This window comes from Caenorhabditis remanei, chromosome II, assembly GCF_010183535.1.
Source record: "Caenorhabditis remanei strain PX506 chromosome II, whole genome shotgun sequence".
Taxonomy (NCBI): Eukaryota; Metazoa; Nematoda; class Chromadorea; order Rhabditida; family Rhabditidae; genus Caenorhabditis; species Caenorhabditis remanei.
Genome location: NC_071329.1, coordinates 12,480,908 through 12,496,617, shown reverse-complemented (window position 1 = coordinate 12,496,617; position 15,710 = coordinate 12,480,908). Strand labels below are relative to the sequence as shown.

At 39.7% G+C, this 15,710-nt stretch overlaps 3 protein-coding genes across 3 annotated transcripts; 1 reads left to right on the top strand and 2 right to left on the bottom strand.

Moving 5' to 3' along the window:
• Positions 1–1,165: 1,165 nt before the first annotated feature.
• On the bottom strand, positions 1,166–4,843 carry GCK72_006401 (uncharacterized protein; the record flags this gene model as incomplete). Its single annotated transcript, XM_053725611.1, has 15 exons — positions 1,166–1,225; positions 1,416–1,610; positions 1,658–1,753; positions 1,800–1,973; positions 2,018–2,138; positions 2,187–2,515; positions 2,564–3,085; positions 3,174–3,393; positions 3,443–3,640; positions 3,688–4,011; positions 4,071–4,333; positions 4,380–4,457; positions 4,505–4,620; positions 4,665–4,716; positions 4,763–4,843. 15 exons carry the CDS (start codon positions 4,841–4,843, stop codon positions 1,166–1,168), a joined length of 2,829 nt encoding a protein of 942 aa, XP_053589805.1.
• A 762-nt stretch (positions 4,844–5,605) lies between these two features.
• On the bottom strand, positions 5,606–7,216 carry GCK72_006400 (uncharacterized protein; the record flags this gene model as incomplete). Its single annotated transcript, XM_053725610.1, has 9 exons — positions 5,606–5,761; positions 5,880–5,932; positions 5,977–6,094; positions 6,145–6,292; positions 6,340–6,455; positions 6,499–6,589; positions 6,637–6,728; positions 6,778–6,854; positions 7,105–7,216. 9 exons carry the CDS (start codon positions 7,214–7,216, stop codon positions 5,606–5,608), a joined length of 963 nt encoding a protein of 320 aa, XP_053589804.1.
• A 392-nt stretch (positions 7,217–7,608) lies between these two features.
• Positions 7,609–15,274, top strand: GCK72_006399 (uncharacterized protein; the record flags this gene model as incomplete). Its single annotated transcript, XM_003113858.2, has 20 exons — positions 7,609–7,692; positions 8,152–8,310; positions 8,357–8,618; positions 8,665–8,752; positions 8,967–9,141; positions 9,185–9,821; positions 9,867–10,066; positions 10,154–10,880; positions 11,301–11,458; positions 11,504–11,600; positions 12,020–12,412; positions 12,682–12,853; positions 12,900–13,028; positions 13,100–13,221; positions 13,271–13,407; positions 13,460–13,823; positions 13,871–14,083; positions 14,128–14,221; positions 14,539–14,616; positions 15,094–15,274. The coding sequence occupies 20 exons, from the start codon at positions 7,609–7,611 to the stop codon at positions 15,272–15,274; spliced, it is 4,470 nt and encodes a 1,489-aa protein (XP_003113906.2).
• Between the last annotated feature and the right edge of the window lie 436 nt (positions 15,275–15,710).

Below are 15,710 nucleotides of genomic sequence, written 5' to 3'. Positions count from 1 at the left end.
ATCGAGAAGGAAGGTTCTCTCTTCTCTCTGCGTATTTCACTCTCTTTCTTTCTCTATTCAAATTCGATTCAAAAAGTACTTTTAAACCTGCAAATGCAAATGTATTTCGTTATCACTTCTCTCCCCAACTCTTGTGTCTGTTTTCCCCGTTTTCATTGATAACTTGTCGTCGTTGTCGTCTCCTATTCTTCCATTATACCCATACAAACATTCACTCTCTCTCCCCCTTTTCTCCTCCCAATTTTCTCTATAAATGTGCATTTGAGCCTTTGAAAGAGAAAGAGAAAGGAAACCTCTTCTTCTCTTAATTGCCAGGTGTCCGCCTTCTTCTTCTCATGCGAAATGATCAATGATTACATCGTCTTCCCCCTCCATCTGAAGTGTTGAACGACGACGACAAAACGAGAGAAGTCTGGTTTCTTGCTGTCATCAGATATATCATTTGTTTTTCATCATGTTATCGTTCTCAATTCTCAACTTTTTTCATTGAATTTCAAAGATTACTATTCTTTATTTCACATTCTTCTCAATATGCAGATTCAGCTGACTGACTCACCGGAGTCCTCTGAATCATTCAATTTCATCTGAAACTTCACTTCTGAAGTCTCTCTCCAAATGCTAATCATTCCCTTGTTCCTATTATTCATTTCTGTTCTATTTACCCACCTACAAAAGCACTGTAAGTGGTCGCGCCCCGAAGCTCCGCCCCCTTTTCCTCTCCCACTCAACTCCGCCCATTTGCTGCTCTATGAGCACACGAGGAATCTCCGTCATTCCAATTCGGCTACTGTCCTATTCTTTGGTGACCGATGTCCAGCGTCTTACCTGTTCAATATTTAGACTGATTAGCTCATGAGATCTAATACTGTCAGGTAATGACGCTGGATTATCTTGTCATTTATGATAAGCAACACAGGTAATTGTTGTATTCTAATTTTTATTGACCTAAATACCGGTGAGACAGAACAAGAAACGGAGACAGATTTTAGATTGATACAACTAAGAATCTGATACTATTTAGCGGTAAAACAGAACAGAAATGATGTTGATGATGATGATTATAAGAGTAAGGAAAAAAGAAATTTAAAAAATAACAACACGCCCTATATTAGTGAAACACAATCAAGAAATGTTTACTGACACTTAATAAATATATTTGAACATTTTACTTCTTTTTGTTCTTCTTGTTTGTAGCTTTTCCGGTTGTAACCCAGCCGTCATCTACCTGGAAAAAAGATCATTGATATTGTAAATGAGAAGAAAAAATAGGAAAAGTGGAGTAGGAGAGAAGACAATGTGTACATTTGGCTGGTTTCTTACTACCAAAATAAACACGTGTGTTTGATGTTACGTGCCCCTTATCACCAGACAGATGCTTGGCTCAAAGCCAATAGACCAGATGGATTCATTCCTACCTTCTCGGTCTCTTTCTCCTTTTTTCGTCTCTCTGCTTCCATTCTTTCTCGTTTTTCCTTCACATCGTCATGAGACAGCATTGGGGCAGAAGCGAATGAAATCTCTTCAGGTTTTCGAGTTGGAAACCCGAGTCCAGGTGGAGGTGTTAAGACGACATTTTCCAATCCTGGAGGGGGATTATTAGTTGTTGGTGTCTGAAAATATTTCACAGGTATCAGTTATGAGCTGGTTGTTCAATTACCGGAACGTTAGAATTCGGGCCCATGCCAAAAATTCCCGAGATGGAAAAAGACGAGAACATTGATGTCATTGAAGGCAACTTCGGCATATTCCACAACTATAAATTAATTCTTGATTAAAAGGTTCAGAACTATTTGAATTACCGCATCCATTTTCTCTTGGTAGGAATCCTTAACAGGCTCCTCTCGCTTTGGAGCAATTGAAGATGTTGAAGCGATTGAAGCTGCTGGAGGAACTGAAGGAGTTGGTTCGACTGGTGGAGCAGCAGATGGTGTCGGCTCCTGCTTTGTAGACGTTGCGACGTCTTCCTTATTCTTCTGAAACAAAATATTGCAAGAACATAATAAAATATAATCCATACCTTATTCTTTTTCTGACTAGCTGCATTTTTAGTTACTTCTGCTTTCTTCGGTGCGGCTACAATCCACTCGGGACTCTCTTCTTTCGGAGGAGGAGTATTATTAGAAGGAGGAGTGACCGATCTATGAAAAAAGTAATATTTTTTGAGATCATCTTTTCAACTACGATACCTCTGGGGTAATTCTGGTTCGACTTCGTCGGCAACTGCTGTCGATTTCTCTTTCGACGCGGCCGCAACTCTCGCCTGAATCTCTGCCTTCTTACGAGCCCATTCTTCCTTTTTCTCTCGACGCTCTTTCTCAGCCAGTGCTTCTTTGGACAATGGTATGTCCTGCCACGTATCCGTTTCAGCTAAAGTTGATACTTCTGGGGCTGGACCAAGAGATGACCAAACTTCCGTTTTAGGAACAGAAACTTTGTTCTTCTTTTTGTTTTGATTTTTCGTCGCTTTGGAGTAATTGGCAGGCACAGTTACGCTTGAAATAGCTCCGGCTGACTTCTAAAATTATGATATGAAATCGATTGTTTTCAGAAAGTCATCGCTCACAATTTTGCTGTTCTTACTATTGAGCCAAGAACTATTTGCCGGTTGTATGGGCGCAGAAGCAGCTGGTAACGAGGGGAAATCGAACATTCCTGGAGCAGCTGCAGAAGAAGAAGATGAAGCCGAAGGAGCTACTTGTTGATCTGTTCTTTGTATCATTTGTATGTTAGATTTCGCAGTTGGAACAACACGATCGACAGTGTCGAACCGAAGTAAAGAATTGTTGACTTTCACTACAGTTTGTGGAACATCTCTTCTTGAAGATGTATAATCCTCATCTTCCTCTCGAGGAGCGTGTTGACGAGAAGAAGATTGTCTAGATTTTTGTTGCACTGGAGCGGATGGAGGTGGTTGTCTCTTCTTTACGAGCGGAGGAACTTTAATTCGAAGAGGTGGAGCAGATGGTGTTGAAGTTTCTCCTAATGATGGGAAATGGTCAACTACAGGAGCAGCAGCAGCGGCAGCGGCAGTTGCACTTTTGTTCACTTTGTTCAGGCGAGGGAATTCCGAAGAACGAATACTTGGCTGAAAAATGAATAGTTTGGAACAATTTTTTAAGAAATCCGTTTTCTTTCAGACTTGTCAGAAGCAGTATCAAAGAATACAATCTTACCGGTGGAGCTTGCGGTGCGAGACTCGGAAAGTCTTGATTACTAGGTGTAAATGCAGATCTAGTACTCGTGAAAACTCCTTTGCTCTGAGCTGATCGAACAGTAGTAAACTGGCTTGGATCACTTTGAGGATTAGTTTCAACTTGCCGCTGAACCAACGCGATTCTTTCTCGAGGAACCGGCGGAGGAGGCGGTTCGTTGTACCGGAGAGGACCTCGACCTCTATAAATAAAATTATTTTAGATAACAGTCCGTAACTTTTTAAAAGTACCTTCCCATTGGTCGCCCAGGGTCTGGAGCTCTTTGTCCAAAACCTAGCTCGATAAGGTTTCTCTTTTCAGAGTGTTCATTTGCTCTATGCAAATCAAGTTCGAACTTATTAGCAAATGCTATTCCCATCTGCTTGCACTCTTCAGTTTCACAGATAAAGTGATGATCTTTGTAATGCTTTTTAAGTTCATCGTGTTTTCTGAAAACTGTTATGTTATACAGTAAATTTCTCAGCCTGGAACGTACCCGAAGAATACATTGGTCATTGTTCCATCCGATTCACAGAACTGGCAGAAAAAGTGTTCTTTACGAAGATGACGGTAACGATTCTCCTCATCCAGAAATTTCTGCTCGCAGAACAGGCATTGAGGATGCCCTTTGAAGCTTTTATCATCGAAATCACCCTGTTTCATGTGTCTCTGGAGCATTTCTCTTGTGTACGTTTTTCTTTCTCTCGAGAACAAATTTAAATTGTCCGTACAAATATGGCAGTAAGATTGCTCATGTCGACTGGCCATATGCTGACGAAGAGACATGAACGATGGAAACTCCAGACGTTCACCATCATCACTGCAAATTATTTTAATTATTATTGATGAAGTCAGGAAAGAGTGCAATATAACGCTTACGTTTTACAAATTTTGCATACATGTGCCAGATACTTTTCGTACTTGGTACCAGCCACTTTATTGCTGAATCTTATTCCGAAGCGATATTCATCTGGATGTCCGGATAACTTGAAAGAAAGTGGCACTGTTGCGAGGTCTTCATCGAGAGTACAGAATGACAAGATATCAATATCTGCACGGCAAACTGGACAAGTTTTGGAATTACCGAGAATTCGCATTCGAATCACACATTCTGCACAGACAGGATGCCGACAAGAACCAATCTTAAAATTGAAAAGTTAACTTCAGAGAAAATGACTAATCAATTACTCCAAAGACGTCGTTTTTCTTGCAACAAATATCACAGTCTACAGATTTTGGACCACACGGAATATCAGAGAAGTTGGTCTGTAATTCGTTAATTGTTAATCAGATACGAATTTTGATACACTTACATGAGCAGCTGAGATCATTCTTTCGTACTTTTTCATGTCCACTTTTGTAGGTTGTCGAGAATTCGGTGTCGGTCGTGAGGAGTTGAGCTTCTTCGAAGCATTGTTGTTATTTGAACCTAAGAAGTATGAAAATTGTTTGAAAACTGTTCATTAAGCTTACCTCCTCTTCCACGATTGGCATTTGATCCTTGGCCACGACCCTTGGCTTGATTCTGGAAATAAAACTGATGGAAGCACAATTTTTTAATACTAACTTACGTTCTTTTTGGCTTCATCTGGCTTTTTCTCGTCAGCCGCGTCGTCGGGCATGGTTAACGGATTCTGAAGAAGGTTTCTCATGATTTGAAAATGACGAATTGTTAAGAAAAAGAAAGAAAAACGACTGTCTTTGAGGGGAATTATTGCACAACATTGGGACAGCATTGCAGTTCTTGATTCACGATAGAGCGCGGTTACATAGCTCTCACATCACTCAAACAACACGTTTGTGAGAATAGTGACACGATTAGAATCGAAAATTGAAAGGACAGGAATGACAGAAACTGCGAAATTTCGAAATATATTAACAAGATGAAACAACTTGAAGCTTCAACCAAATGTGATACTCTGAACTGTTATCGCGATTATTTCTGAAGCAAATTTACTGAAATGAACAAGATTCGCGGCATTTAAGTGGAAAGTAAAACGAATTTTAAGAAATAAAAATACCCAGAGCACATTTACCGTTAATAGTAGCTGCATAACTTTATTCTTTACATGAGGAACACAACTCTGGCTTTAACGCGTTAGAACAACTAAGAGTGAGCATAATAAACAAAACTCGACACTTGAAAATTGGCGGAAGAAATTTTGAGAAATACAGTAGCTCTTAAAGGCGCTTGCACAAAATTAGTGGTACGGTCTCACGGTGTTTCGTTTTTTTTGTGGATTTTTGAATGCTTTTTTTCTGTTCGCTCCCCACTTATTTTTCTCTGAAAGTATTTTTACCAAACGTAGAATTAGAAGATAAAACAATATTTCTTTATTTGAATTAATTTCTATAAGTACAATCTAGGATAAAACGATTGAATATTAGTTTTCAGAAATCTAGTTGGTCTCAATTTACTTGATTTTCGCCAAAATCTCGGCTTTTGTCAGTCGTTTTGTCGTCTTCTTTCTGATAGGCACTGCCTCGAATTGAGGACTGTAAACCTTTCGACATTTGAGTGGTGGTGGTGATGGAGAATCTAGTTCTCGCTTCACGAGATCTTCATCGCACTGAAAAAATGCATTTGCTGATTGCTTGAAACCTAGAGGTTTATTCCCTGATTGGGAGAGTGGCTCCCGGTTTTACGACACTTCATAAAGCAGAGAGCCATTCGGCTAGATCAATTACCTTAGCTCTTCTCTCTCGTGTTCTGCACCGACTTTGCCCTCCGTCTGCTAGATCTGAAAAGGCTATTCTTATTACAAAATCATCAAGTTTGGTGAACCTTTCTCATGCCCCTCCTCATGCTTAATCCTGGCCGACAGCTGTCGGAACACCGCACTGCACACAGAGCACGACAGCTCTTTAAGTTTATGCTCGTGGCGCACGTGCTCGTGGAGCTCCTGAATTCAAATAAATGTGAGATTGGATGAAATACTTTTGTTTCTCTTACTCGGCTGTTTTTGAACTTCAAACCAAAACATTCCTCGTAGGGGCACGATTTTTTCGATTGAAGGTGCAGTTTCATATGCTTCTGAAGACCAGCTTGAGTCAGAAATTGTTCATGACATTGCGAGCACTCAAAGTGATCCATATGTTTACTAAAAATAATTCAAAAATATATCTCAATACTTTACTATATACATACCCATGTTCACTCATCATATGTTCAGCAAGAACAGATGCTGCGGAGTAAATTTTTCCGCATATAGTGCACTTACAAGAAGGACATGACTTGTGCAACGTTTTACATCCCATATGGTACTGAAACAGAATATTATTATTCCCAACTCAGCTCTAATAAAACCTGGACAAAATGGTTTTGGAGATTGTGTTTGAGTGTGAACATGCGATCGCATTCATCACATTGGTATTCCTTGTGTCGAAAACGGCGAAACCTGCAACTAGTTCGATCATTTCCGGATGTCTGTCAATCATTTTTTACTTCTGCCGTGTCGACTCTTTTTTCGGTAAAGTTGCATCGTCACTATCGTCGTCGTAGTCTCCCATACTCATTGCACCGTACTCGTCAGATGGCTGAAATCGTCAATTAACAGGTTCCCATTTAAATTTTCGAAAGTATTACATGAAAACTAGATGATTCCCCTCTCTCCAACGATAATTCTTCATCTCCATTCCGATAGTTTCCGATGTATGGATCATCTAAAAAAAATTGCTGCATAAGAATAAAAGAGAAGGAAGGGAGCAATCTGGAAATTGTTGGAAAACCAACAAAATTATCTCTCGCATGGTTGCTTCTCCTTTCTTTTCCGAGAAAAGATGAGCTTCTTTTTTTCTTCTCCATTTTCCCAGCCTATGTATAAATTATATCGCTCTTCTTTCTCCATTTTCTAAAGATTCTCATTCTTTTCAAACTTTGTTCCTTTCCATATCCATCTTAATAGCGACTGACCTTTATGTTCCAAGGACGAGTTGATCGTTCCGTCGGAACTTTTCGACAGGCCGTTTACCACCAAAATCTCGCCACGTTTCGCTAAATTCTTTTTGTTTTCGTTTATTTCCATGTTGAAATGATTCCACTTCGCCCCAATTTTTCATTTTTCGTTTTATCTTTCGTGGATTCACAAGTTCACGTTAATTCAATGTTTCCAAGTTCACGGGTTTGCGGATTTTTCACCAAGGCCGCGCCATGCGAGCGGTTGACACACCCTTCGTGCTAGCCCCTCTGGTGATGACGTCACACTTTTATGTCAATAAATCTCCCGAAACTGGAATTCTCACATTTTATGAAGCACAAACTCAAAAAATATTTTAATTATTATTTTATTAAAATATTTCCAAGTGAATACCTTAACTATGTTTGCTTGATGTTGGTCTACCCTTTAAACAGGGCGTTTTCGCTTACTTATCAGTTTCCTTTTCAGAACCTCGGTTATCAGTATGAACGACTAGCAGGATGAGCACAAATACAAATGATATCGATGTGACTCTTGTTGATTATTTTGCCGTTGCCGGTTACGATCCAGATATAGGACTTGTGGTAATTTATATTTGAAGTTAGAAAAATTGAAAGCAAAATTAAATAAACTCTGGTAAATACCGTAAAAACTGTAAGCGCCCCTCTAATAGAGGCGCACAGTGAAAAGTGGTTTGAATAATAGTGGCACACCCTCTAATAGAGGCGCCCCCATAATACGCTTCAAATATTTTTTCTGGTTTTCAGTCATTCTTTTTCAAAGTTCGTGAAAAAACAAAAATATTGATCACTTTAAAGTTGAAAAAATAGGCGAACGAGCAGGTTGAAAAATAGAGGCGAACCCTCGCATGCGCCTCTATTACAGTTTTTACGGTAAACCAAGTGTACTGTATTAAAAATCAAGAAAAATTAAAGCGGTAAATAAAAAATAGTGGAGAACGAGAAAGGAAATTGCTAAAATTTTTCTCAAAATTCCAAAAAAGCAACGATTTCTAATATTAAAAAAAATACATTGAATTATAGGTTGACACCAAATATGATCCATGCCACACACCAGGTGAATCACCTGGAAGTTCTTCTTCGGCATTTCGACCACCGCTTCAACGATCTTTTGTGGCCAGAATAATTCATCATTTTCCTCAACGAAGGCCTGGAAATCCATTTTCTGATGATATTCTCCACGTTCGTTAGAATTGAAACAATCAAATTTATTTATCAGATTTTTCAGTTATGCATGCCAAGAGGACTTCGATTTTATACGGAGAAAGATGTTCCTAAAAAGCCGATGGTTCACACATTTGCAAATATAAAAGAAGATGGTTCTCGCATCAATGGTACTGCCATCACATTCTATGAAGAGGTGAAAGATGTAGCGATTTGTGAAGCAATGGCTCAATTACAACAAGATCATGTGAGAGAAATAACTGCAAGGCACAATGGAATCGTGGAGAAACATCAGAGGGTACACCATCCACCAGGAACTGTTTCAGGTGAGTATTAGTCAGAATAACGCTAAGAAAATTTCAAAATATTCAGGAGGAACACATACCTTGCCGAGAAATCGACGAGATCGAACGAAACGAATCTCATATTATGAAGGTGGAGGACATAATTCACTTTTTATGTGAGTTTTTCAGATAACAAGAGTAACAAAAATTATTTTCAAAAAATAGTTAATTACTTTTTCGATCCACTCTGGATTTTTTCAGAGCAAAAGTCAAGTTCCGAACAGAAAACGAGAATTCGTGTCAAAAAAATCGACAAATTAGCTGCAATTTTATTACAACTTTTGTAGAATATTTAGTTTTTCTCTTCACATAGTCATTTCAATATTTCAGGTCTCGCACAATTTGTGTGCTCTCCCGTCTCCCTCTTGTTAATTCAACAAGTGCCCTTCTCACTGCTTTTCATAAAATAATCGCGTCTCCGACATCACCTCATCTTCCTCTTGAATCTTACATTTACTGGTGTCTTTATGAAGTTCCTCTACCATCTCCTAGTATGACTCTCAAGGTTTCCATCTCGGTTTTTACAATTAAAACGTTTCGATTTTCAGATTCCACTTCTAGACACAACACTGGTTGTTCAACGTCCCGGTCCGAAGGAACTCCCGTTTTTCGATGATTCAATAGGAAGTATTTTCGATTATCTTCCTGTTGAAAAGTTTATTCGTCTCTTCTCTTGTTTTCTTCTGGAACATCAAATTCTTCTGTGCTCGAAGGATCTTTCTCGTCTGATGACAGTTTGCGAGTCTCTTTTAGCTTTATCTTTTCCATTTCGATGGCAAATGACCTACGCTCCAGTTCTTCCGTACTCGAAACTTGACTTTTTCGAAGCTCCAGTCCCGTACGTAATGGGATGGTATTATGAAGATACTGTACCGGAAGAGTTGTTTCAAAGCAATGTTTGTGTTGTTGATTTGGATACGGGACGATCAGAACTTCCTGAAGATGTTCCTGTGTTTCCTGGTGCCCGCCAGTTGGCCAATGATATTAAAAATGCGATAGATAGGCTAGCTGGTGCCGAAAAGATGTTAACCTCCGCGACTACAGTACGTGGAGAGCTTGAAGATATAGCAGAAGGAGGTGTTAAAATGAGAAAAAAGAACAAGCGACCAGAAGATTGGGCTGCGAAACGAATGAGTAGATCGTTCGACTTGGAAGATGGAAGTGCAATGAGTGAAGAGCTCAGTGGTAAGCGCATTTTTATTTTTTCTTTCAGTAAAAAATTTCTTTCAGAATTAGGAATGATTCGTCGTCCTTCTCGAACTGGGCTTCAACCTCTTCCTCTAGAAAATGTGCTCAGAAACAATTCGACACTTGCAAGAGTTGCTGAAATTGCTCGGAGAGCTGGTGTTGTTGTGGATGTTGGAAATATTGAGACAGAATTCGCCGGGGCTCAAAATCTCGATTCTCCAGTTGCCAGGCACTATTTTGTGGTATGCGTCTTTTCATGAATATTCAATGAATCCACATAATCATTGGTTGGCTTTGAGAGTTATTGTTTTCCATCACTTTATTTGCAGGATGCCAAAGTTAACAATGCAATTCGAGAATGTGTTCTCAATCGTTTCGTCGAAATGTTCTATTCCTACGAGCACTTTGTCATTGGAGGTCAAGGATGTGATGATCGAGACGCTTATGAAGCTAATCGCGAGAGTATGGCCAGTTTCGATAAAGCCTCATTCCTCTCTGATCAACCAGACAGCCATCTGGCATTCCTTGCTGCATTTCTGGAAACACAAATGTTTACAACTTTCATCGACTCGAAAATCCTTTCTCAATGGGAAACACCAGATGAAGGGGTTGTTCTTTTCGATAATCGAATTTCCGTCATGCGAGATCTGCTCGGAGTTTCAATTGTTCGTACACCAACTTATGAAGCAACTCCTCTTTTTGCTGCCACTGAAGATTTGATTTCAAAACGAGAGGAGACGACAGACTACGTGGTTCCTGCACCTCATTCGCTTGCTGGAGCATTCCCTGTTCGATACGAAGGGGCTTGGCCAGTTCATCAATTGAATACAACTCTGCTTGATGGAGCAAATCTCATCAGTCCTGCTCCATCGCCTTGGCGTCAGAGATATCCGAGATTACGTTCACAAAAGGACAATTCAAATGGAAACTCAGGATCACAGTCGGCTCGACCAACGAGTGTTTATGGAGGTGCAGGATTGATGCAAGTAGAATCAAGTCAGCAGATCGCACAACAGCAATATGCATTCGTACAACAACTACTGAAAGAGACTAAAGGTAAAACACCTAAAAGATTCTGGAGGTATGGGGAATTGAACCCCAGCCCTCTCCCATGCTAAGGGAGCGCTCTACCACTGAGCTATACCCCCGCACGTCTCAACCTGATTCTGTGGCATTCATTCTATGAGTGTAGTGAGGAAAAGGGCGCCGCGGCAATGCTTGTGATTCGTTGCGAAGAGTGTGAAAAAAAAGGTTCCGCGCGGAAGGCAAATAATCAGGTTTTAGCTTCTGTCCGCGCGGAAAGATTCAAAAGAATTGACATGGAATGTTTCAATTTGAACGAATCAGAATCAGATTGAGACGTGCGGGGGTATAGCTCAGTGGTAGAGCGCTCCCTTAGCATGGGAGAGGGCTGGGGTTCAATTCCCCATACCTCCAGAATATTTTTGGATCGTATTGTAACTAGAATAATTTCAGCCAAGACAAAAAGAATGCTCGTGGATAAAATGGGAAAGGAAGCAGTGAATTGTGGTCACCTGGATCCAACTTTCTCTGGAGTGGAAGAAAACACGCTCGTCGCTTCATTTTGTGATCTTTTAGAGAGAATTTGGGCACATGAGTTGAAGAACAAACATGTAAGAGTTATTACTCACATTGTTTCATCTCATCTACTGTTTTAGGGTAAATCCTCACTCTGGAATTTCGTGCTTCAGCATCAGGATTTCGAAAAGCCGGGATTAACAACAAGAGCATCGTCTACCTCAATGCTCACTCCAGGTATGTAGCTATATGGTTTATAAAATTCATCTTGTTCACTCCTCATGATACTCTTAAATGTCTTCTTTCTCCGTATTCTTGAACACTTTTCCTTCTCTTCTTATCACACTTCTATTTATTCAGCGTTAGCGTGGCTCGTCTTGAGACGAAAAATCGAACGTAAGAAATCTACAATAAACAAGCGGTGAAAAAATTGTGTCGGCGTGAACCGAAATGGCGCTTTTTTTATCTTGGCTGAAATTGGGCTGTTATTGATATCTCGCGAAGCTTTCAATATCTTGAATTTGATTGATATATTGTTTATTGTGGTTCGAGTTCATTCAGTTAAATTTTAAATTCATCGAAACCTAAATCTTTGCTCGAAACTCTTTCGTAAATATCGTGTTGTGATCTCTTTTCCCGAGTGTAGTCCATTGCAGAAATACGCGGAAGCCGCGCCCCATCCCTTCCTCCTGTACCTCCTCACAATCGTCGTGGTGTTCCAATAGACGAAGTTCCAGCTCCGATTATATTATCTCCTCAGAACAATACAGATGTGCTCACTGCTATCAGTGATATTGTCGATTCATTTCGTGGAGCACAAGAAGAACCATGGAGTAAATCACTGCTTCGTGCTGCCACCTCAATCGTTGAGAAATACAAAAATGGAGAGAAGGATTCAAATGGAAATCCATTAGAAAACAACTCAAGTCTACCCCGGTCGTCTCGTTATCCAATCCCTCACCCGTCAATTGTGAGAGCTCGAAATCAATCTGTTGAGCCATCTGGTGTACCATCTGGAAAGACTATGAAGAAATCAACTAGTATTGGTGGTCAGTGTTGTGGTTTCGTTTTTGAATGCATGCGATTTCTATTCTAACAATATGCATTCCACTAAACTCCAAAAAACTATATTAAATACACTTACTGAAAAAAGTGTGCCGTAACGCTTCCGAGTACCAACTCGGCTGTCCGTCCATAAAAATCCAAGCCCCCTCTGTGTGTAACTGATTGGTATTTGTTTGGAAAGAAGCTTACATGTCTTGGGTGCTGCTCTAACACTTCATTTCCAGCTGTTTTAGATAATCACAAAATTCTTCAGATTTCACGAATCCTTCATGGAATGGATCTCAAACCGACGTATCAAATCTTGGTGGATATGCGAGTGTTGAGGGATCACCGCGAAAAGTTCGATCGCAAAGTCGAGCTAGAAGTCCAGACGGTGCAAGAGTCGTTTTATCGCCTCTTCCTACTCATGTCGCCTATGATTTGAAGTATCCACTAATTTATTTAGTTTAAAACTAATTGTAATTTTTATAGAAATGTGCTCCGGATGACTGAAATCAAAACAGACATTGGATATGCTCGTGCTTTTGTTCGTCTAGCGCTCGAACGGAAACTTCTGCATAAACATTTGGGAGCGTTGCTGAGCAATTCGCGGGTTTTGAGGTTTGGTCTTTTCCTTTTCTTGACTTTTTTGTTTGAGCAAACTGGGAAGAAAAAACAATTGTTCTTTGCAGAGAGCTTTACAAACCATACGCTTTTGTTGGCACTGATGAGGAGAAAGAGCAGTTCCTGTACTATATACTAACTCTGAATGCAGCTCAATTCAGATGCTTCACGAACACTTTCACCAAAACAAGTATGGTTTTAGTCAAGAAAATGCAAATTTTTATCACGAATTATTGCAGAAATGGACTATCAAGTAGTAATAGTAACAGGATCTGGTCGTGGAGCTATTCCAGCCATTTGGGTTACTGTAGAAGGAAGTCTAAGCTCAACACCACCAATAATGCTCAAACCGAATACTCCATTGTTCAAATTTGATGTAAATTAATATTTAATCCATCAGAATGACTTTTGAAAGTCATTTTTTTTAGCACAAAAACCTTGGAACATTATCAACACTACGAATCGGTCATCAGCAAAGTGAAAAACCGGTGCAATGGTTCCTTGAATACGTTCTGGTTCGAAATGAGATAACTGGACAAACATACAAGTTCCCATGCTCAAAGAAGTTTGGAGAGGATCGATGGTTTGGGAATGGAGAAGATATAACTCTCGAACGAATGCTTGTCGCGGAACCATTCATAGAATATGATGGAAATGATAACGGAGTTATTGATCGAGAAGAGCCATGCTCACCAGCAAGGACCCGTCGGATGAGTTCTAGAAGTCAGACACCACAGAGAGATCGAAGTCCTTCTAATGGTCGATTGTCTGAATCTGGTTCTCGTAATAGAAGTAAGTTTATTGTTTTTGATTTCAGTATTTAACTGAGTCGTTTCCAGAAACAAAAGTCAGTGAAGTTGAGCACATTCTTGTTGAAGCAGTGAATGCTCTCGTCAAGTATTTCTGCTCAGAACGAAAAGTAAAGAGCGAGTTAGCTCACTTGCTTTGCGGACAGAATGGACTTGTATTGGCGATCGAACAAGCATTTCAACTCGGTAGACAAGAATCCCTTTTGAAGTATTTCAGAAACACTTGCCCTTGGGATTATATTGGTATGTGTTTCAAAACCTGATATTTAAAAATTGTAAATTTCTAGAACGAGTATGTTCCTGGTTCTTCGAATTGTGCCGTAAAAAGGAAGTCGATAAATTGCCCAAAGAGCAGAAAACTATGATCCATCATACATTGAGGTTTGTTTTCATTTTCTGGGTTCATTCTATGATTTTCATCCATTGCACAAATTCACATAGTTTTAATCTCAGAGCGGCGCAGTGGTGTGCCAGTGGCGATTTCGCGTGCTTTTTAGCCAAAGCGGAACTCTGGAATCTCGTACACACTAGTACGAGTTTAGAAAATACCGTTTCGGCGCAGCACTTCGCCTCTCTGAATTCATTTATTTCTTATTATACAAATCGGCGATTGAAGAACCGATTGACGGATCCATTCTTCGTTTCCTCCGTCGCTAATGTTTCTGATCGAAAACCCTCAAAGCATCTTCATTTTTCAGATTATATCGAAAAATCGACGCAAAGACTTCACTTGGCAAAGACGGAAAATTCCACGTGTTTGTGCTTCTCTCCATCAGGTTTGTCTTCACTCATCTCCTCTTCTTCTATGGTCATCCTTTCTGGATCCTTATCGCTCACCGCCGCGCGAGTTTTTCACTTCATTTAGGTTTCCACCTCTATGAATTGAAGGGGAGTCTGTTCAGATTTGCGCAGCTGTCATACGTATTGAAATTCTTTCCCTTCTCTGAACAATCGAACGTCCTTTTACAGGCGCATTAACCTCTATTCTTTAGTGTAAAATGATATGGTGAATCAATGTATGACAAAGTGTCACCTGATTTTGTAGAGTATTTCACTCTATTTTCTTTCCAAAATCTCAAAAACACTTGAAAAAATAGGCGATGAATCGAAATCGTCAATCGATTTTTGATTTTGCTTTTTGAAAACATAATTAGTCAAAATATACCGACTTCCGAATACTTTTTGGCCCGTATTTTCGCTCGGTTTCCCTGCTGCCATCCATCAAAAACTGTGATTTTTCCAATAATTTCCAGAGATCATATACTTCCCGGACTTCTTCCACTCATGCGTTATTCTCCAGTCACAGCTGACATGTACAATGAACCGTCGTTCCTCCGAACCCCTGCTCATATGACTTATTTTGCCAAATTGATGTATTCTTTATCCGAGTATAACATTATTATTGACCCGAGTCTCACCTATGGAATATCCTAATTCCCTGTTTTTTTCCATATCTTTTCTAGTATTAGTAGATTTTCACTCTTTTTAGTTTAATAACATCTGGACATATGCCCTCCCGGTTACTGTTTCTCATTTTCTGTATTTTTGACATCCCCGTCTTTTACCATCTCTCAGTGCCAATTTCCTTCTTGACTTCCAAAAATTAGCAGCAATATTCATGACAACTTACTTCTTTTTGTATAACGTATCTGCTTTCCGTGTGCTATATTTCCTCTCCTTTCCTTACAAAGTTCTATCAGCATGGCCATTAAAATTGCCATAAATTGATCCTTCTTTCTTGTGAATAGCCTCTGATTCCTTCTTTTCTACGTTCTCACCTCTTCTCTTGTTTCTTGTCGTTTGTATATAAATACCGCCTTTCTTTATTTCGTTATCGTTATTTTGGTTTTGCTCTATACGGTCAGTTATG